At 38.7% G+C, this 23421-nt stretch overlaps 2 protein-coding genes across 4 annotated transcripts in view; both read right to left on the bottom strand.

Annotated features, from left to right (window-relative positions):
* The window catches only part of Ccdc168 (coiled-coil domain containing 168), a 35767-nt gene extending 29200 nt beyond the window's left edge, over positions 1-6567 (bottom strand). Inside the window, exons 1-3 of the mRNA XM_058582793.1 lie at positions 6529-6567; positions 6358-6394; positions 6225-6267 (exon numbers count right to left, since the gene is read on the bottom strand). Of these exons, the coding sequence (XP_058438776.1) occupies positions 6225-6267; positions 6358-6394; positions 6529-6567 (119 nt within the window). The remainder of the gene's footprint in view (positions 1-6224; positions 6268-6357; positions 6395-6528) is intronic.
* A 5942-nt stretch (positions 6568-12509) lies between these two features.
* On the bottom strand, positions 12510-18676 carry Tex30 (testis expressed 30). Of its 3 annotated transcripts, none has more exons than XM_046454993.2 (6): positions 18551-18676; positions 16158-16245; positions 15478-15708; positions 14630-14681; positions 13573-13778; positions 12510-12977 (listed from the first exon to the last, which is right to left on the bottom strand). In XM_046454993.2, the coding sequence occupies exons 2-6, from the start codon at positions 16170-16172 to the stop codon at positions 12804-12806; spliced, it is 678 nt and encodes a 225-aa protein (XP_046310949.1). In that variant the 5' UTR covers positions 16173-16245; positions 18551-18676; the 3' UTR covers positions 12510-12803. The 3 variants fall into 3 exon arrangements, with proteins under 3 accessions (XP_046310949.1, XP_046310950.1, XP_046310951.1); XM_046454994.1 differs by having other exon boundaries at positions 16158-16231; positions 18551-18670; XM_046454995.1 differs by lacking the exon at positions 16158-16245 and having other exon boundaries at positions 18551-18670.
* Between the last annotated feature and the right edge of the window lie 4745 nt (positions 18677-23421).

Raw genomic sequence — 23421 nt, 5'->3', positions numbered from 1 at the left:
TGATACAATGATCTTGGACTTATCAGCTCCAGAAAAATAAGGAAAGAATTTCTGTTTTTTATGTCACCCAGTCTGTGGTACAATGTTATGATAGCCACAGAAAACTAATACAGGCTGTACATACCATTTTTGTTATCTACCCATTACTTTTAGTATATAGTCCTTGGTACCAAGGTCTGTCCTTACAACTAAGTCAATGTTTTGCATCAAAATGTGTACTCTCCAACACACAGACTACCTGAGATAATGAGGCTCAGGCTAACATAGGAATCAAATGTCCAAGAGATTAGTGTAGGAATAGGTATGATCTAATACCAGGATAAGGAAATACTAAAACAAACCATTCCCCAATCCAATATAAGATCAGCAGCTTTCCTTGCTCACTGAAATCATGCCAGGCCAGCATGGCTTTCCCTGCTTTCACATAGTACCTTTGACAATTTGTTATGTTATTGTTCATTATTGGACAGCAACCCCCCCCCAAAAAAAAAAAAAAAAAGAAAAAAGAAGGCAGGAATCTCTGTTTTGTTCACTAATGTACCTAAAGAGCCTAGAACAATGCCTGGCAGTAAATATTGCTGTGTAGTCAGTCATTCCCCACCAGGCTTCTCCTTCCTCTAAAACAAGGTGATGTGAATATACAATCCAACCCTTTCCTCAATTTCATATAACTGGAATAAACTACTCATAAATGTGGCTGACTTTACTGAGAATCTTGAGGCAGACACAGATTGGTTTTTATAGGAATGGATGTAGCTCCTACTTAAGCACCAGGTATGTCTTCCCATTTGTGAAATGTCCTTTAGCCTCTGCCTCACCAGAAAATCTGCACTGGCCTTTGAATTTGATAGGAACACCCAGTCTTCCTAGGAAAAGACTGATAGTTGTATAGCCATGTTAAGTAGTAACAGAGCTGGTTTTAAGTCAATTAAATCCATCAATGGCAGCTCAATAGTCAGTAAAAAATAAACATCCAATCTGCTTTTAAACTATTTTATCAATGATAACTCACTTCAGGAAATACACTTCTGAAACCAACAGTCAGTGACAGGTTCAAGCTTTGAAAGTCAAGTAACTGATAGTAGATTCTCCAATGATATGTACCTATAGGCAATGCCAACTCTGAAATAAGCAATCCCCTAAATCCCATGTAAAACCAGCAATTTGTTTTCTTACTGAGATTATGCCAAGCCAGTTTGGCTCCTCTGATTTCAGAGGTGGATCTATCCTTCAGGCCACACAGACCTGAGTCTCACACCAATTTCAATTGCATCTCCTTCCCTTATGTGTTGCCCCATTTTTCTCTTTCTTCCATTTTATAAGCTAGAAAAAAATCTACTCAGTGGGTCTCTAATGCAGTGTACTAACCATTTTGTGGTTTGGGCTTCTAACAATATTCAAACCCTTCTATTTCAAAATAATCTTTTTCAAAAATTTTATTATTATTAAATTTTATTTTTTATTTATATATGACAGAATGCATTACAATTTTTATTACACACATAGAGCACAATTTTTCATATCTGGTTGTATACAAAGTATATTCACACCAATTTGTCTTTATTCATGTACTTTGGATAATAATGATCATCACGTTCCACCATCATTTCTAACCCAATGCCCCCTCCCTTTCCCTCCCACCCCTCTACCTATCTAGAGTTAATCTATTCCTCCCATGCTCCCTCTCCCTATCCCATTATGAATCAGCCTCCTTACATCAAAGAAAACATTCAGCATTTGGTTTTGAGGGATTGGCTAACTTCACTTAGCATCATCTCCTCTGACTCCATCCATTTACCTGCAAATGCCATGATTTTATTCTCTTTTATTGCTGAGTAATATTCCATTGTGTATATATGCCACATTTTTTTTTATCCATTCATCTACTGAAGGGCATTTAAGTTGGTTCCACAGTTTAGCTAGTGTGAATTGTGCTGCTATAAGCATTGATGTGGCTGTGTCCCTGTAGTATGCTGTTTTTAAGTCCTCTGGGTATAGACCGAGGAGAGGGACAGCTGGGTCAAACAGTGGTTCCATTCCCAATTTTCCAAGAAATCTCCACACTGCTTTCCAGATTGGCTGCACTAATTTGCAGTCCCACCAACAGTGTATACAAGTGTACCTTTTTCCCCACATCCTCACCAACACTTATTGTTGTTTGTGTGCATAATAGCTGCCATTCTTACTGAAGTGAGATGAAATCAGAGTGGTTTTGATTTGCATTTCTCTAATTGCTAGTGATGATGAACATTTTTTCATGTATTTGTTGATTGATTGTATATCATCTTCTGAGAAATGTCTGTTCAGGTCCTTGGCCCATTTATTGATTGGGTTATTTGTTTTGTTGGTGTTTAGCTTTTTGAGTTCTTTATATACCCTAGAGGTTAGGGTATGAGGGGTAAAGATTTAAGACTCCTGTGGTGCAAGAATTAAAATCAAGAATCAATAAATGGGATGAACTCAAAAAAGTTGAATCAATAAATGGGATGAACTCAGAATGGTGTGCAATTTAAAACTTAAATGGGAAGAACTAAAAAAGTTCTTCTCAGCAAAAGAAAGAATCTATGAGGTGAACAGAGAGCCTACATCTTGGGAGTAAATATTTACCCCCAAACTAATCTTTTAAGATGCTATTTCAAATACAGTTCTGTTCCAGAAAGGAAATTCTGGTGCTAGGATAAAATATTTGTGCTTTGTTACAGATGTCATTTTAACCAATCTTGATGATAACCCTAACAGTTTGTTCTAACTCCTACTTTGAAAATAAGGAGAAAGGGGGTATAGTGACTTTAGACTATTAGCCCAAATCCATGCCATCAGTTAAAAGGCAATATGAATTTACACCATTTTTATTCCAATATTTGGAGTTTTCCCCACACGATGCTGCTGTACAGGAGCTGTATCTCTTCCCTAATACTTTTCTTTATGTCATTGCACTAATCTCTTCTTCTACAGTAGCCCACCCTTATTCCCAAGACACCTCTGATAATACCAAAACCTATATATACTATCTTTTTCTTATAATATCTACCTATGATGAAGTTTATTTAAATATTTATTTGTGGTGCTAAGGACGGAACTCCCTAGAGTTTAATTTATAAATTAGGCCCACTAGTAGATTAACAACAATTAATACTAAAGTAGAAAATTTAAAAAAAAAATTTAGATGTTGACGGACCTTTTTTATATTCATTTATTTGTATGTGGTGCTAGAATCAAATCCAGTGTCTCACACATGTGAGGCAAGCCCTCTACCCTGAGCCACAACTCCAGCCCCTTAATGTAGAAAATTTAAACAATATACTATAATAAAAGTTATGTGAATGTGGTCTCTTTCTTTTTCAAAAAATCTTGTTTACTTTCACCTTTTCACTTAAAGAAAACACTGTTTGGCTCCTCTTTTGCATATCTACTATTGCCAGCCTCACTGCTCTCATAAAGATGACTTGAACAGCTCTGTGATACTGTAACAGTCAAGCTGATATCCAGGACAGCTATTTAGTGGCTAACAGGAAGATGGCATATAGATAGCCTGGATATGCTGGACAAAGGGATAATGCACATCTTGGGCAGAACAGAGAGGGTTGGCGTGAAATTTTATCATGTTACTCAGAATGGTGTGCAATTTAAAACTTAAACTGTTTATTTCTTCAGTTTTGTTCATTTTTAGACCATGGTTGACACTGGGTAACTGAAATCACAGAAAGTAAAATCTCAGTTCAGGGGTGACTGCTATACCCTCCGTTAGTATCCCCTAGAAAGGAGCTACTGAAGAATTAATCCTGCCTAGATAGGAAAGGAAGCTTGGCATGAAGAGTGGGCAGGCTCTTGTCTCCTTGACTCTGAAGGAGAAAATCTTTCTCTCCCATTTCTGTGGAGATTTCCTCTTACCTGTGAACCCTTTGGCTTTGAATTCTATGTGAAGCTTGGGTCATAGTGTTCGCCTTAGCCCTGAAATGCCTCAAACATTGACTCGGTCAGTATAGCCGGGACTATTCTGTGTGACTGAGGTGCCACAGTCACATCCCAGCTCCCCACCTGTCCCAACACAGATCCTATCCACCTGTACCTTCAGAGAGTGCTCCAGCTTCTTAAGATACCCACTTCATAACTATAGCTGCTAGGACCCAATACTACATAAAGTGACTTGAATAAATTTTAAAAGCCCTATAAACTGGCACATTAAAGAAATTAGACTAACGCAAAGCAATCTTTTATTCATTCTTCAAAAAAGATAGTGGAATGAACCGGACATAACTTTCCTATGTTTATACATGAATACACCACCAGTGAAACTCCACATCACGTACAACCACAAGAATGAGATTCTAATTAAAATATGTCATACTCCGGGTGTGTACAATATGTCAAAATATACTCTACTGTCATGTGTATAAAATGAACTAAAAAAAAAAAAAGAACAAAGACAAAGAAAACAAAATAGCAACAAACTTTGGGATCTACAAAGTAGATATGTACTAACTCTTAGCACACAATTTTTGGAGTTTTCATTTTCTTTCATCACATTCACAGTTTTCAAGGTAACTAACTGATCAGTTAATGTGCAGAATGTTGTTTTGTCTAGTGATTTTTCATTATTAGAATGACATTATTCGTGTTGGTAGAGAAACAATAGTATATTTTCTTCTTAGTGCCTCAATACATGTTATTGATAATTGATAACTGGTAATTCCCAACTTGATTCTTGGTTTACATGTGTTGTTTGACAGATTTAACTGTTAAATTCATTATTTTTCCCTTTGTAATCAAACCATTATTTTGAAGCTATGTAAATATCTTGTTTCTCATAATAATTTCTCCACCTGGTTTAATCATGCAATGGCAAATTTTGCCTGTATCAATTATTACTGTGATGTTTGTTTAGTGAAAGTTTACTTTTTTTTTTCAGTTGTTGATAGACCTTTATTTTATTCATTTATTTATATGTGGTGCTAAGAATCGAACCCAGTGCCTCACACGTCTGGCAAGTGCTCTACCACTAAGCCACATCCCCAGCTCTGATAGTTTTCTCTTTTTAAATTATTTCTATATTCATCAAGTGGCATTTTGTAGTAAACATCTATCTGGATGCCACAATTTGATTACCTGAATGCAAATATGAACTTTTAGATATTTATTTTAAAAAAAAAAGTGGTCTTGCTAAAACACAAGCTCCTATGCTTTAAGCAGCTTTAGGTGGTCACTGTCTACAGAGTCTAAGCCTCTTAACGTGGTGTAGAGAGCCCTTCATGATTTGATCTTGTCTACCCCATCACATCCATCCCCCACTACTATCCCTGACTGAATATTAATATTACAGCAACTCTGAAATAACTGTCCATTTCTTTCACATAGCCTGCTGTTTCTTACTTCTTCACCTTTGCTCATGTCTGGAATGCCTTTCTTATCCTCCTCACTCTCTATTTCAGGCTAATTTTCACTGGTCCTCTAAAATTCAGCTCCAGCATAACCTTCATGAAACCATTCCTGAGATCCTAAGGCTGGTGTGAGTACCTCCTAAATGTTGTCATATTTGTCACTGTTACTGCACTGCAAGGCAAGTAGCCTTTGTGTATGTCTCTCCACAAAAATATAAGCCTCTTGAGATCAGAGAGTATCTTACCTTTAATAACCCACGATCAAATGTATATAGTGTCCATTATATAGTAGATACCTAATAATGGTTGAACAAATTTCGATGAAAACAACTAAAATATTGATAGCAACCATAGTAGTGATGATGTCAGTATTTCATCCCTAGCACTGAGCTACCTTTAGCATGCTGATAAGATTCTGATCTTATAAAGTCCTTTTATGTCAATTTTGCAGCACCTAGTGTTGACCTGGTCCACAGTAGATGCTAAATGAATTTGCCTTTTTTCTCTCTAATGGAGTATAAGAAGTGGTGGTAACAACTGCTTTGTGTGTAGTGCGAAAGAATTTATAGAAAGAAAGCAAGTCAGTGAGTCTCTCCAAGCTTCATTCCTCCTTATCGGTAAAAACAAAAATATTACCTACCTTGAAGGATCTTACAAATACGCAAAAAATCCCTAACACAACTTGGAACTAACAATCACTTAAAAGAAATGTTAGATTGAATTCTAATGTTGAACAGCTATAGTACCTTATACATATGAGAAAATCTTCTGAAATTCAGAAGGAAATGTACTTTTTAATAGAATGCAACCAAACCATTTCATTTAATTTCAAAATGTGTCACTTACCCTTCTTCAGAAGATGGTGGAATGATGGACTGATTCCCTAGAGCTAAATGGAAATCAAAAAGTCACAGTATCAGTGGAAGTAATTCATGCTAAATAAATTTCATATTAAAATATGAAATTCTGTGATATTTACCAAATTTCTTCCTTTTCAGGCATCTACTATCTTCACTCTATTCCAGGAGAATAAATGAATAAATAAATGTTATTAGTAAAGTAATCTAAATATCAGTTAAAAAATGGTACTAATTATTCTGATGTGTAATTCTGAAAAATAGGAGTGGGAGAAGTCAACATCTGTTCTTACCTCCCAGGAAACTGAACTATCTATTTCTGGAAGCACCATCTTCTTAAAGAACGCACAAATTTTTATGAGTATTATTTCAAAAATAATGCCTAGGAAAATTATAAAGAAGATTGCTGTCCAGTCATTTTGAAAAATCCAGGACTCTAGAAGGTCCATTAATGTAAAAACTGTATTATCTTCCAATGTATCCTTCACTTCATTTTTAAAAGAATAATATGGCTTTGACATTTTAACATAGCAGGTAAAATAAATTGGTATCTCATTCAGAAATTCTCCACTTCAGGTGCTCCAAAACACAAAAGTTGGTATGTCCATCTCATAATCACATGCAGAAAAAAAACTTCAGTGCTGTTCAGTGTCTTATCAAATGCAGCAATGATTGCTCTGGGCCTCAGTAATGTGAAGTACGTGTCACAGTGGGTATTGAACTGAGCTCATGTCAGCTTTCTTCAGCAATAATGAAAGTTCACTGGGGGGACATGTACAGTGCTATAGTTTTTTTAATTAAAAAAAGTATAATCAGTCCAGATGCCCATCAATGTATGAATGAATTAAGAAAATGTGGTAAACACATACAATGGAGTTTTACTCAGCCATAAAGAAGAATGAAATATGGTATTTGCTGGTAAATGGATGGAAATGGAGAATATAATGCTAAGTGAAATAAGCTAGATTCAAGGGTTGAATGTTTTCTCTCATATGTGGAAGCTAGAGCTTAAAAATAAGGAAAAGGGTGGCGGGTGAGGATGGATATCATAAAGATATAGGGAAGGTGAGTAGAAAAGGACTTGGAAGGGTGGAAGGAGGGATGGGAAATGGGAAGAAATGTGGAGTGAATTTAACAAACTCACATCATATGCATATTAGATAAACCACAGGGAATTTTACTTTTATGTGAGTGTGAGAAGCACAAGTGTGAGGGGAGGAACTGGGAATGAAACGGAGTGGGTCACATTTCAGGAATGTATAATTCTGCCGGGATGAACTCAGCTACTATGTATAACTAGAATGCTCTAATAAAAATGATAATAAAAATTATCCTCTATTAATTTCATATACAGAAATGCAATTCTAAGATGCAATTCCTTAGCACAGTTGGACTATCCATTCTTATAGTTCAAAAAATATAAATAAACTTGAATTGGTAGAAGGCATTTGATATAATCATTTCTATTATGATCAGTAATAGTGTATTTTATGTTTCTTTGTGGTAAGGAAGATATAGTCCTTTCTTAGAATGAATGTAAGGTTGACAGGTTTAACAAATAAAATACTGGATGCCCAATTTAATTTGTATTTCAAATAAATTCCAAATAAGCATTTACTATAGATATGTGCCATTACCACTATGTAAATTGAGTCTATTTTTAGAACACTTCATTTTATATTTCTTTTTGTTAGAGGGCTCTGCTGGCAAGTTTCCCTTCAACAATCTATTGATATGCCGAAAAACAAAGTTAGACTTTGAACCAGCCTTTATGGTGAATTTCCTTTACACCAGTCCATGGCAATTCCAAGGAGCTACTTGTGATGTCCTTTCAATGTCAGAATTAAGGGTGGGGCAGAGGTAGCTCTTAGTACGGCCCACTTGCCTGAGTCTAGAGGGCAGGCCTGTATGTTTCCTGAGCATACAAAACAAGTTTAGTCAAAAGCAGAGTTAGTCTTAGTAATGAATACTTTGAAGGTAAAACAGTTCCTTTGGAGATGAACAGTTCCTTCTTCAAAGGAACAGTACTCCATACCTCCTCTGGCTTTACTTTTGCAAGACGGGTTAAGGAAAGAAGTACTATTTGTTCTACTGGAGTAAATGGTTCAGGCCTTCTCTGAGCACAGTGAAAATTGACTTGAGTTCTTATTTCCCTTGAGTACCAAGGATCACAAATATCATAATTTACAGTCAACTATACTATTTGTCCAGGTATCTGTAATCCTCAGTTAGGTTAAACTTAGTTAGGTTAAACTTGGGTTTTGTATTTACAAAAAATAGTGCTCCAGAATGTATGGTAGGTATTATTTAGCTCTGGATGAAACTTTAGCAATTTCTCTCAATTTTTCTAGCACTGTAATAAAGCACACCCTCTTTTCTGTACCCTCCCGCTTATTTAAGCTGAGTGATTTTTAAAGACCATCCCCCCCCCCTTCTTGTGTTTTTGAGTTTTTTTATTTTAGTTTTATAGGGGGCGGGTGATTTTATTCTGCTTAGGTTTTCCTTTAAATTTTTTTTTTTTAAACTTTAATATTTATTTATTTATTTTTAAAGTTTTCGGCGGACACAACATCTTTGTTTGTATGTGGTGCTGAGGATTGAACCTGGGCCGCACGCATGCCAGGCGAGCGCGCTACCGCTTGAGCCACATCCCCAGCCCCGGTTTTCCTTTAAAATTTAAAGCATCTAGTAAAAATTCAATTTCTTTCACCTACTTTCAGAAATTCTAATTTGCTTAATGTTAACTTTCATAAAGGGGCTTTGTTATTTCAATACTTTAGTTACTTAAATCCTTCCAAGCTTTATGGTACTGAGTCCCTCACTAGGATCCCATTGCATAGCTTATAAAAACTGAAAAGGAGCTGCTGCTTACTGCTCCTGATAGAAAATTAACATGGGTTAATATTATTCCCCTCCAGTGCTTCACTGTTTTATTACTCATGTTCTTATTCTTGCCTACTAACAAAAGTATAATCGTCTATTGTTCAGCACAGATGCTTCTATCCCTTGTACTAGAACTGATTTTTAAAAAAAACAGATTTAAACAATCATGAAGTTAAAACAAGAACATCAGAGAAAGCCCATTTCTAACAGTAATAAAGAAAAGAAACTACAAGAAAACACTCAAAAAAAAAATCGAAAACTCTGTATCTACCAATGTCACATTATTTTTCTGGTGCTCACTGCTGGGGCTCAAACCCCAGGCCTTGCAAACACAGGGAAGTGTTCTACCGCTAAGCTATATCACCAGCTCATAAAACTTTTAAAAAAATTTTTGCTTTAAAATATTTTATTAGATTTTTTTTTCATAACACTTGTATAAGACAAAATATAGAACATCTATGCCACTGACCTTCTATTTTTGCACAAAAAAAAAGTAAAATAAAAAATAAATTATAGATGAATACTGTCTACTTGATATACAAGTGTTCTCAGTTTAGAACATGGAACATGTTTCTAGAATCTGCCTAATATCAGATAGAGAACATCCTTTGATTCAGCAAAATCCTAAAAATTTCATACAAGGAACACATCAGAACCCTTGCAGGCAATTGGTAGTGAAAATATGAAGCTGGATGTGTTGGGGAGGTGCTACACAGGATGGAGGGGAAGCAGAAGAGTGGATAACGGGTTTCCAAGATCCTCAGAGAAGGGGCTGGGGTTGTGGCTCAGCAGTAGAGTGCTCGCCTCGCACATGCAAGACCCTGGGTTCGAGCCTCAGCACCACATAAGAATAAATAAGTGAAATATAGGTATTGTTTCCAACTACAAGTAAAAAATAAATATTTAAAAAAAATCCTGAGAAAAGCTGGGAGAACATAGTACTTATTGAATTTTTTTTTTTTCCCTCCCAGAACTAGGGGGTTGAAACAAATCTAAGGCCTCCAAATACTAGGCAAGTGCTCTACCAATGAGTAATATATATCCCCAGCCAATATCACATTCTTTGAACTATTTGGACTTTATAAGCCAGGTTTTCTTTAACAGAAAAGTTCCAATGACAGGTATATAAAACAGGAACATAAAACCAGGGATTGTTCATAATGATTACAAATATTCCTTCTAATTACCTTATTTCAATGCAACAAATATTTACTGAGTAAAGAAGGCACTGAACACAGAAAAAGTGCTTCAAAGACAAGTGAAATATAGTTCCCGACTTGTTGAAGTTTGTAATACAAATAGGATGCTGCACATGTATTAATAATAGGAAGGCAGATTGTGACAAAGATATTTATTTTGGAAATCATTCAAAGAAAGTTGCAAAGAGAGAAAAAACTGTTTTAAGGATGAGTAACACTTAAGAACAGGCAAAGATCAAAAATTTCAGTAAGAGACAGATTTTCCTTTATACAAAAGCTTTTTGTAATCCAGGTAGCTATAGTGCTGAAACAGGTTTGAGTATGAAGAGGAAAAAGGCTAAACTGTTGATAGGGTGCTATTATAGAATGCCATTCAAGATTTGGGGTTGGTAAGATCAATTTATTAATCAAAGCAAATCGACAATAAAAGAGGAAAATCAATTAGGCTACTGCAATTACACAGATGAAAATTGATAAAGGCTTCAACTGAATGATGGTGGTACCAATAGCAAAGAGATGGAAGCAAGAGAATTTTAGACCCTGAAAATCCAAGATTTAGCAACCGAAAGGAAACAAAAGGGCATGTGGAGGAGCTAATGGTAATAACCCTAACATTTAAAGCATTTAAAGATAATCCCAAAACTGGTATGCCTAGGACAGAACTTTTCATGGCACTAGTGACATCTTGAATGGAGCACTTCTTTGCTGTAGCTGTTGCCCTGCATGGTAAGATATTCAGCAATATCCTTTTCTTCTACTTATAGGATGTCACAGCACCACTTCAGTAGTGACAAGTTTCCAGACATTGCCATATGTCCCCAAAGGGCAAAAATCACCCCCAGCTGGAAAGCACTGGACTAGCTCGATGAGCAGCTGCATCATTAATTAGTGCCTACCAGTGAAGGCTATATGATGGCTTCCATAATCTTTGGTAAGCCTTCTTATAACTGCATAGCCTTGTTAATAACTTTTAAAATCCATTTGTCTTAGTATTTTATAGTATGTTCAATTTGTAATAAGTTGTCCTTTGTCTTTTTGATTAGTTTTACTTCTGGTTCTCAGTGTTATTCCCCAGTTGATTTGTAGTTGTTAACAGATCAGTGATTATGTAGACATCTAGATTGTTTTCATACCCATATCATTTTAAATATGAACTGTTACCTTTTTTTTTTTTTAATTTAGGTTTTCTTCAGGAAATAAATTGGTCTCAGAGCAGATATAGGAGTTTTGGATTTGTAGTTGTACTTCACTTCATTCTATAACATGAATGATCTGGATGCTATTACCTAGGTTTTCATTCTTTATGCAATATTTTCTAAAATAAAATAATTGCTTTTACCATGGCAGGAAGAAAGAGGAACCTCAAAAATCTACAAGTTGCCCACACCATCTGAGGCTAGAGTAAATTCTTTATAGAAAACCATTCCTTGCTACACATTTTCTTTATAAATTTAACTTCATTATTTTTGCATTTTAGATTTTATATTCTCAATACCATTTCAAGTTCAGTTCAGGAGATACCTGAATTTCCCAAGACAAAAATTAAGTGCCCCAACTCTGCCTACATATTATATGTTAGTCCTACCATGTAGTCCATTATTTAACTCCTTAATCAGACAGTGGTCTACTTATTGGTTTCATGCACCATGTTGTAAGGTATAAGTTTTACTTTTTTTGCAAACCTATGTAGCCTCACTTTTAACATATTCAGTAAAAGCTTCTTCAATGAAAGTTGTTACTTCATTTTTTAAAGTGTTCAGGGTCTCACATTTGAAATGCATTTCCATTCCTACCTTCCTAGGTATAGATGTATATAACTCCATAAATCTGACTAGATTTAATATAGTAAATTAATTTAGTTTTCTTTCCTTTTCTTGGTACCAAGGATTGATCCTAGGGGTGCTTAACCACTGAGCCACATTCCCAGCCCAATTTATTTTTTAAGACAGAGTCTTACTAAGGTTGCTCAGGCTTGCAATCCTCCTTCCTTATGCTCCCAAGCTGCTGGGATTACAGGCATGTGCCATCGCTCCCAGCTAGTTTTCTTTTTTGTAGTGCTAGGAATTGAACTAAAGGCTTTACAAATGCTAGGCAAGTGAGCTACAGCCCCCACCCCAATTTCTCTTCATTAAGAATGACACTATTCTACAAAATTACTTTTTTTCAGTTGCATATCAGTAAGACAAAAGCACTGTTGTAACAAAATTCAAAAGTTTAATTTTTTCAAAGCTTAACTATACTAGTGAAAATAAATTATATTTAGACCACCTTTAATATTTGTACATCATCTTCATACAACTATAACAGTGCTTTCAAAAGACATTTTGTAAAGAATATTATTTTCACAATTAAAATGTGTTTCAAAAATAGGGCAACATTAAAGAACATTAGTCTGAAATATATCTCATAATGCTGAGAGGTATATTATTCTTTATCAAATTAACTGTACTTGTATTCAAAATAACATGGCTTTTAACTAATGACAATTATTTCTTGTCCATTTCAGTGATTTCTTGGATCCAAAACAAAATCTGTGTATTTATTTCTTTGAAAACATCATTTGTTGACCGTCCTTTCACTGCCATGGAATGATTTGCCTTCTCAATCCAGTGGATTTTATTGGGAGCTTGCATTTTCTGTGCCACTTTCTCCAACAAGTTCTAAGAGGAAAAAGAAGAGGATACTAGACTAATGCTGTATTGTTTAATAAAAGATCCCCCCATACTGCATTCACTCACCAACTATTCATTTAATACCTACTCTATGGAATGCACAAGGAAATGAATGATAACACAGAATGGATCAATTACCAATAATAAAAGAGTTTAGTGAATTAAACCCCTTCCAAAAAAAAAATCCCAAGGAAATTATATATTCTGGGAAACACAAAAATGTTTCATAATATTGGGCTAATATTTCATAATATGCCAACACTGCCAACCCTTTCTCAAGTCAATTTTATAACAATCTGCATGAATGATGAAATGACAAATCAAAGTACAACTTCATAATCTCCAAATCAGAGCATTTGGATATTAATCCTTCACTTTCCAAATAAGGGCTAATCCATTTACCAACCTTCTTTCCAGAGAAATGGATTTTGTCAGCATACTGCTATTTTTACTTTCTCTAGAGCAACAGGGTGACAAAGGCACAAAACTAGCATTAGACAAATTAGCATATTTTTAGGAGACTGAATTTTGCAGGTAATATCTCATTCACTCTCATTTAAACAAACATCAAGTTGTAATTCACCTTCTCACACATTTCATCTGCTGAGCCTGACACAAACAGTACAGGATCTTTTATACGAAAGAGATCTTCATCTCTGAGTTTATGCTGTTGTTTTGGATGGTGCAGTGGATAAGAAATACAAATGAGACCTCGAACAAAACCATCAGCGTCATCTGGCTCAATATGACACATTACAGAAGCAGCTGCTCTTGAGCCCATTGAACGACCTAATAAAATCAATTAAAATTCAGTTCAGTTTGAAATAGAAACATTTACACAAATGGATTTTACTGTTTGTATTTGTTCATTGAAAACATTTCTTAGCTCTAAAAGGTGGCAACTAACAAGTTACAATTCCCATAATGGAAAACTATAGCCTTATGAAAAGCTAAAATCACATTTAAATAAAGCAATTATTTATGGGCATGGTGGTGCATGCCTATAAACCCAGCAACCTGGAAGACCCAGACTGGAGGATTGCAATTTCAAAGCCAGCCTCAGAAATGTGACCCTTTCTCAAAAAATAAAAGGCTAGGGATGAAGTGTTAAGCAGCCCGGGATTCAATCCCTGGTACTCCTTCCCCCGAAAGCAATTATTTTTCTGAAGAAAACTTCAAAATATGAGGACAATCTGTGAAGGAAACATTTGCAAGAGAGTCAAAGATATAAATAAAAGGAGAGTTCCTGCCAGGAACAGTGGGTACATGCCTGTAATCCCAGTGGCTCAAGAGGCTAAGACAGGAGGATTTTAAGTTCAAAGCAATTTCAGCAACTTAGCAAGGCCCTAAGCAACTCACTGAGACTCTATCCCTAAATAAAATACAAGAAGAGGCTGAGGATGTGGCTCAATGGTTAACTGCCCTTGGGTCTAATCCCTGGTACCAAAAATAAAGGGGGAAAAAAAAGAGAGTTCCTTAGATTACTGTAAAAAAGGTTTAAATTTGCTTAAAATACAAAAAATACACCAAGGAGGCCACTTACCAAAACAAACAAAAAGCCTTAAATTACCTTCCTGGAATCAAGTATTTTTAATATTAAAATGGATAGCTAACAAGTATTCACAAGTATTGCAACTTACCTCCAAGGAAAACACCTGCAAGTTTGTATTCTCCTGAGGTCTTTAGGTAATTCTAGACAAATCAACCAAAAAATTATCAATTCTTCTCCTATTCAATGTTCTACCAGAAAGCCAAGACACATTATTTCTTATCATTACTAACATGTATGAAAATTTATGCAAAGACAATCACAAAAATCTTAAAAAGATTCTTCTTGAAAGAGATATCAGTTCTTTCCTTTTCTGGTCACTATCAAATCACGTTGGGTAACACAAATATGTAAGAAAACATTAATTTACCTTTATATAAAGATGTGATATGCCTATATATTACCCTTTATAAAAATATTCAAGCACTGAGCTATTGTTAAAGAACAAATTAATTTAAAAAGGCCAGTAAGGGCTTCTAATTTGATAATACTAATATCTAATTTAAATCTCTGAAAAAACTTAGCAAGCTTGAAATAATTTAGATTAAAAGAAATTTCAGATTTGAGCTTTATCTAGGAATCTTATGCAATATTCTTAAACATATATAGAAAACACTGTCATATTTGCACAGTAGGTGAAACACTCCAGAATGCCACAACTATAATAAAGTTATATGAGTTCAGTGAGAAAATACTAAATAGTTTTCTGGGCAGTAGCATGGGGGAACATTTCTGATGTGTGCATTCATCTCCATGGAAACTAATGGCAAAAAAGGAACAAATCTGACCACTAAATGGCCTTCTTAACTGTTGTGTTTCTAAGGATACTCATTAAAAGATTTTTTAATAAAACCAAATGACTGCTAACAAAACTGTCTTAAATTTATTAAAAATTTTAAACAGAATCTTATTAAAAGTAAATATAAAGAAATTTCTTACCAAAACTGCTTTGTATGCCTTAATTCTATGCACAATATTAAGGCCTTTACAGGTAAATCTCAGGCAAAAAAAGCCATGAGATGCAAGATGGGATGCCAATGACATCAAATGAGGAAGATTCATATCTCCTGATGCTCCATGTGTAAGAATTATTCCGTATGTTAAACTCTTGCTAGGTACCAAACAAACAGCATCCAGCAACTTATTTCCAAAAGGTATTTTTAACTTAACCTGAAATTCAAGAGAATAAGGAATTAAATTACTTCCTTGACTACTCAGACAAGTGAATAAACTATACATGTTTGGAGAGACTCAAGATTCAAATCATGGCCTCCAAATAAAAACTAATGCTATTAATAAAAGTTAATATTTAAGTGTGTCAGGTACTATAAGTGCTTTATATGTATTAACTCATTTAAACCTTTCTTATAATTCTACGAGGCGAGTACTACTGTTATTCCCATTTTTATAGACCAGGGCACAATAGATTAAGGTATTAAAACCACTAGCTAGGATTCAAACTCAGGCAGTCTGCTCCACAGTCCTTACTCTTATTAACTACGAATACTATACTGCCTCTCACAGTGCAAGTTGAAAATAAGAAAAGCACTCTGATTATGATTACAGTTTTTTTTTAAAAAGGAAACCTGAAGATACATAACATATGAAAATATTATTACCTCTGTATGACTCATTTTCACTGTTGAATAATAAACTTAAAGTGCATTACATCTGAGAAGCAAAGGACATCTCCCTGAAAAGAAGATTCTGTTGTGAAAGGTGAGTTGTCAGACATGGATATGACATAAGAACTAAGAATGAACAAATTCAGTAGCTGAAATAAACACATTCAGAACTATATCTTTAAAAACTGGTGTCTTTATATGTATATTATTTAACCAAACAAATGTTTCTATCAATGCTAAGAACTGATTACAAAGCAGGGTGGCAGGACTGGCAGATATAAGATAAACCAAACATGATACCTTGACATGGAAGCCTTGAGATATCTCATTTTAAAGTAGGATGCTATATCTTGGACAATTTTAATTTAGAAAATATACATTAATACACATTTTTGTAAGCAACTTTATTCTCAACCATCCTCAACTGAATTTCTTTGCATCTGTTAACTCATTTCCTTCATCATCACTCTCATCTCCCTTTCCCTGTAAAAGAAGCATGTATCCACACCCTTGCATGTGCCTCCCAGTAGGCAAATAACACATCTTCACTCTACTGACTCTGAGTTTGGCTATGTGACTTGATTTAACAGAATAAAGGTAGGTGTTTCAATGTGCTACTTGTACTGGGAGACAAGGCAAATTCCTAGAAACCCTTCTGAATTTTCACTGAGCCACAAGTAAACATGCTCCAGTAGTTCTCCATTTCCAGCCTGGTCCTAGAATGAAGACACATGGAGTAGATTTGAACCCCACAAAGTCCAGCCTAGTCCACCTAAGATCAAAATCACAGCTGAACTGAAGAACCATGACCATGAAATGATCTAAGTCCATTGAAATTTAGGAACTGTTATGCAGCATTCCTTTTACAAGAGAATTTTAATTTTGCAGGATATTATCAACATCGGAATCTCCATTACCACTGTGTCCACATTATTAAGGCAACCAATTTTATCTGCTTCAAAAAATATGTTCATTTAAAAAAAAGTATATTTCATTTCTAAATAGGCAACACATGAACATGATTTAAAAAAATAACAAAAACATAGTAAGGTCTCCTCACACTCTTCCCCTCAGACACTAAGTTTATTTCTCTTCCCAGAAGCAATCACTGAAATCACTGTGACCAACTTGTGCACTTTTCCTTCTGTGTGTAGAATTCTCTTATTTGAGCATTAAGAGTTGTTAGTCTGGCCACAAAAGTTCTGGGGGTCAAAGGGAAAAGGCGATGGAAGAATTCAGGCTTCAGTATCCTTTTATCCGAACTGTACCCCTCCAATTAATTCTGCCTTGGGTTCCCTGGTTCAAAATGCCTCTACTTTCTAGAGACAAGCTTCCATGCAGTCTTCTAACAGCAAGAAACGCAGTCACTCAAGAGTGTAAAATGGGAAAGGAGAGCTGGACACCTAATTTCTGTTTAAGCCTCTCACCGCAGCATGACCACCTTCACTGGCAGTACCAAAGGTAGCAGGTGCTGCCGGCTCCCGCGCATTGGGAAACTCTGGGGTTCGCAGGGAGCCGTTTTAGGGCACTCCCCACGGCTGTTAGAACTGTGCTCGGTCTGCTAAGAAACCGGCTTTCTAGAGACATTCCCGGAGGGCAGCTTTCCCAAGCCCTCTAGTGCTGCGGGTCTATGTCTCAGAAAAAAAAAAAAAAACAACTTTATTTTTATTTTGGTTTTGGTGAAGTCTCAGGACAAGTTCAGCAGAGCCTGTTCTCAGTCACCCGCACCCTCCCCGCTCGGTTTGGTGCTGGTTCAGGACCCTCCTCTCCCGGCCTCGGCTCGTCTTCGCCGCCGCTGCGCGTCCCGGGCGGCTTCCGAGCCCCGCGCGACCCCCAGCGACCCGATCTCCAGCTCCGGGCGGCCTCGGGAGGCTGAAGCCCAGCCCACCCCGGGGGCAGAGGCGACCACGGCAGCGCGCGGCAGGGTTTGGAGCGGCGGGTGCCGCCGTGAACACCCAACAGCCGCCGCGGGCAGAACGCGCTACCGCACCCGGCGCCGCGGGCTCCCGGCGCCACAGGCACCGGACTTTCGGTTAAAAGACGTTTGCGCACGGTTACGTCTCCCGCGCAGCGTCGGCTGTCACGGGCGAACAAAAACGCCGGCGCTCGAGTCGCCGGAGGTCGCGGCCACCACACCCCCAAAACCACACCGGAGCACGTCCCTGGAGAGCCGCGAGGAGTGCGGGCTCCGCGGCGCCCGGGAGCCCCACTTACCCGCCGCCGTCCGCCGAGCCCCCGGGCGGCCCTGCGCGGTGCCCCGGCTCCGGGCGAGTGGCCGCAGCTCGCCTCCCGCGCTCCACCCGCCGCCCGCCGCCGCGGCCGGCAGCCCACACGCCCCGGGAAGCCGCCCTCTGCGTGGCGGCGCCCACCGGCCCCGCCGCACTCACCCGGGAAGGCAAACGCGGCCACCGGCGCCCAACCGCCCTCTCTCTCTTCAGACAGAGCACAAGCTAGCACGCTCGAAGCGACCGCCTCGCCGCCCCGTCAGCGCGGTCCGCAACGACGCACGCGTGCGCAGGCCACGCCCCCGCCCGCGGGGCACGCCGGGAGCAGGCGTTCTCCCGCCTGTTCGGCCCTGTGGGTTTCCCGCCGCCGAGGCTGTGGGCGGGGCGACTGTGGCGAGCTCGCGGCCGCGAGGGCGGGCTCCCCATGCTTCAACTTCAGTCTGTCCCCGTGCCATCCGTGCTGTTGCGAGCTGTTTGGGGCGAAAAACAGGGGTCGACCCTGACCAGTCTCTTTCCACAGTCCTCAGTAAAGTCCTCAGTAACGTTGGCTCGGTTACACAGAAGTGCAGAGTGCAACCACCTCTCACACTTGCACCAGCAGTGTGCAGCCACCTCTCGCACTTGGGCCACACTGAGCCTCGCCCCATCTTCGGATTCTTGACAGTCGCCTGACTGGGGTCTTGTTAGTGCCCTCGCCCTTCCAGGGCTCGTCTATAGGCGAGCATTGCGCGAGTCCTTGCGGCCTCCGTCTAGGCCCAGGCGGCGTGGCCGGCCCGGCGCCCGTGCCCACCTGCTACTCATGAGCTAGGCCTTGCTCGGGGCTCCATGCATGCACGGGGCTCCATGCATGCACGGGGCTCCATGCATGCACGGGGCTCCATGCATGCACGGGGCTCCATGCATGCACGGGGCTCCATGCATGCACGGGGCTCCATGCATGCACGGGGCTCCATGCATGCACGGGGCTCCATGCATGCACGGGGCTCCATGCATGCACGGGGCTCCATGCACTGATGCTCTGGGGCTTCCGCATTGGGGAGCTCCCCCACAAAGAGCTGGTTTTGTGTGCGGTGTTTCTAACCAGAGCCTCCCCTATATGAAATATTTCTTGAAGATAATGCGTTATTTCCAAGCCTAGTGCAGTTGGTGGCTGCCCTCTTTTCTGTCATAGCACATATAAGGAAATAAATTCCAGGAAATACTTATTCACAGTCATTTATCATGAATGTTTTCCTAAATTGCGGTCTTAACAAACACTAATTGACTGCTAATCTTCTAGCTTTAAAAAAAAAAAATATTTACATGCCTGATAGTTCACTAGTTTTAAGTGTACAATTCAATGATTTCTGGTAATTTTGTAACCATTCGTAACAATCACCATTTAAGTACATTTCTATTACCCCCAAAATGAATCCTGTTACTCCCCGTTCCTAACCTGAGCCACAGACAACAACTAACAGACCTTTCCTCTCTATAGATTTACGAGCCACCCCATGTAAATAGTGTCATACAACATGAGGTCTCCCACCTGGCTTCTTGTACTTGGGGTGTTTTTGAGATTCATCCAGGTGGCGGCCTGCCTCGGTACTGTTTCTTCTTATAATTCATTTCTTTGTATTGCTGAATCCTACGCATTTGTGCATGCAACTTGGTGTATCCTTCCACCAGTTGATGGACTTCTGGCTTGCTTCCACTTTTTGGCTCTAAGGAATAATGTTAAACCATTCAGAGCAGAAGATGATGTGACAACAGAGACAGAGAAATTTGAGGATGATAAGCTGCTGACCCAGAAGATGGAGGAAGGAATCCCCAACCAAGAAATGTAAAGAATAAAGCTCTAGAAGAAGGAAACAACAACAAAAAAAAGAAGGAAGGAGGGAGGGAAGGAAAGCGTGTTTTTTCCCCTCCCAGACTCCAGATGGCGCCATCGCTGACAGCACCTGACAAGTACTGTGAGGATGGCCTGAGGCCTGAGCCTAAGCAACTACATTTTAAAAATTTCATTTTGAAACCTGCAGTCTCACCAGGCACACCCACAGAGCCCTCCATGATGGCCTCAAACAAGTTACTTCCCCCAACCCTGATAAACAGAGTGAAGCCTCTGGCAGGCTGCCCTCACCTGATAAGAGGGAGAGGTAAGAAGATCAGTGTGGAGACCACCAGACCAGATGTTTCTGACCCCAGGGTAAATGATGGAGAAATCTGGTGGTAGCTGATAAGGATTGAAAGGGGGGGGTGGTGGTGTCAAAAGCCCCAAAGTTTAGTATAAATAATAGAGCAGAGGAACAGGGATTCAGCCACCGAAACAAGGATACACTCGAGCTGATGAGGACCTGCCATCCCATCACTGGTCATAGTTTTCCTGATCCTCTGTGTGAAGCTCACATCTCTCAAACTCTACCACCTGTCTGGACACTGGTGGGAGCCATAACTTCTCCCTAGGACCCTCTCCTCTACCGGTGGTCCACTCCACGCCAGGAAAAGCCTGCCTTGGTTACAGACCTGATCACCGTGGTCTGAGTGAGTGTGCATCTGCTGGACATAAAGCCTGAGGCTTGAGACTTTTGAACTTAACACACAGAAGGAATGTCTGTCATTAGCCTGTCGTGATTAAGTGTGTTTGCAGTGCTTAGAATTAATCTAGAATTGTTTGCTGTGAATTAATTAATCTAGAATTGTTTGCTATGAATTGATTAGGTCTCTTGCAGTGCTTAGCATTAAGGATTGTCATTTTCTTTTCTTTCTTTCTTTTTCTTTTCTTTTTTTTTTTTTTTTTTTTGTGATGCTAGGGATTGAACCCAGGGCCTTGTGTATGCAAGGCAAGCACTCTACCAACTGAGTTATATCCCCAGCCCTGTCGTTTTCTTGATTAAAAACCTATAGAGTGAAATTGTATTGAGTGATTTGAATGAATAAAACATTGAAAAGGGCAGAAGCATGTGGACATTCTTTATTTCTCCCCCTGGACTGCATACGTCGCAGTTTTGCCCCCTTGCGACAGTACATGTGTGTTGTTTTTGACAACTAAGTTTGGGGTGGTTTTTCACAGCACGAATGGGAATCTAATATATATGTTTCACAAGTAATGAAATATTCTTCTTTTGAAATTACCCAGTTGTTGAGCACAGGGAAATGGGATTTACTCTTCTGTGGATGGGGACAAAGTTTGTGATGTGTCAGTTTCCTTCATGTTAGAAATTTACGTTACCCATGGCCTTTGCTTCAGTAATTCACGGCAGGCAGCCTTCTTTTTGATGGAGCAGAAACACTTCTTCCCACAGAATGGGTGGAGAGGATGAACCATTATGGTCTGGGCCCCTGATAGACCTCCCCTTCATGTTTGTACATCCAAGAAATGCCTGGAAATCTACACACTAATAATGGTGGTTCTGCTCAGGAAAGGATAGGAATCAGAAAGAGCTAGTTCTTTAAATTATGAGCATGTATTTTGTCAATTATTTTTTTTAAAAAACCCTATCTTTTAAATTTTTTATTTTGGAATGATCATAGATTTGTGGAAATATACAAAAGTATGATCAAGGAGGTGCTGTGTTCAGTTTCCCCCAATGGTAGCCATCTTCAGTAATTGTAATGTAATATCAGAACTAGGATCTGAAGTTAGAACAATCCTCAGAGTTTATTCTGCTGTCATCAGACACGTGTGTATATTCTATGTATTTTTATCTCCATTCATGTAAACACCACCACACCACGATGCAGAATAATACATCACCAAGAATATCTATCAAACTACTATTTTTTTTTGGGGGGGGGTACAGGGGATTGAACCCCCTTGTAAAAACTCAACTTTACCATAGAGCTACATCCCCAGTTCTTTTTATTTTTTACTTTGAGACAGGGTCTCACTTAGCTGCTTAGGGCCATAGTAAGTTGCTGAGGCTGACCTCAAACTGATCTCCTTGCCTCAGCCTCCTGAGCCACTAGGATTATAGGTGTGGACCCTGCACTTGGCCTTAGGCTACTTCTTTATAGCCATGACTATCTCTCTACCCATCAAATTATTATTATTATTATTTGTAGTACTGGAGATTGAACCTAGGGGCACTCTACTGCTGAGCTACATTCCCAGTCCTTTTTATTTTTTTTAAATTTTGAAACAGGGTCTCAGTAAGTTGTTGTAGTTGACTTTGAATTTGAGGACCTCCTACCTCAGCGTCCTTAGATTCTGGGATTACAGACATGTGCCGCTGCAACCAACCAAGATATTATTCTTTAAAAAAAAATGTGTTGTTGAATGAGAAATAAGTTGGAGGAAAAATTTGGAGAGGAAAATATTTATGTATGTTTATATAATCACATGAAACTTTCAACTCAATCTCTTATATCCAAATTGAAATGATCAAACTGAAAGTCCAATTCTCTACACCAAACTTTGAAAGATGCTAACAGAAGCCATGTGCCAAAGGTTGTCATCAACAGATCACACACTCAATGTTCAACGGCCAAAGTCAGGCCTGAATTCTTCACTGGAATCTCACATCTCCCCATTTAGAATTAAGAGATTGGTAAGACAAGCAGGATAGATGAGGAATTCCATCCTGTCGACACCTACCTTTCGCTCATTTTACAACAGGAGCCTTGCTCTGAGGAATTCCTGTTAGGCTAATGTGTCACTCCAGGTCCAGGAAACACACGGGCCAATTGTGGTGGTGCCACTGTGATAGATTGTAATGGCCTCTCTCTCGAAACAAAGGGGCGGACGAAAGAGTTGTATAATGAGAAACATACGTTCCAGAAACTTTGAGACTTGCTATATTTTAGAAACAATTCTGAAGACTTTATTAGAGTCACAAAGTGAAAAAAAAATATTTGACTACTTCAGCTGCTGCAGTTTGTACTGTTAGATGAGGAGACATCCTCTATGCCAGTTTTAAAAAATATTGTTTTGCCTTTTGTCACTAATCTTGTGGAATTGTTCTTTATTTATTTTTGTGGTACAAGGGATCTAACTCAGGGCCTCACACATGCTAGGCAAGTGCTCTCCCACTGAGCTGCACCTCAGCCCATGGAAC

This window comes from Marmota monax, unplaced genomic scaffold, assembly GCF_021218885.2.
Source record: "Marmota monax isolate L192 unplaced genomic scaffold, Marmota_monax_Labrador192_F-V1.1 WCK01_AAM20220418_F8-fsc00026, whole genome shotgun sequence".
Taxonomy (NCBI): Eukaryota; Metazoa; Chordata; class Mammalia; order Rodentia; family Sciuridae; genus Marmota; species Marmota monax.
The sequence above is the reverse complement of the archived record's forward strand: the minus strand, read 5'-3'. Positions and strand labels throughout refer to the sequence as shown.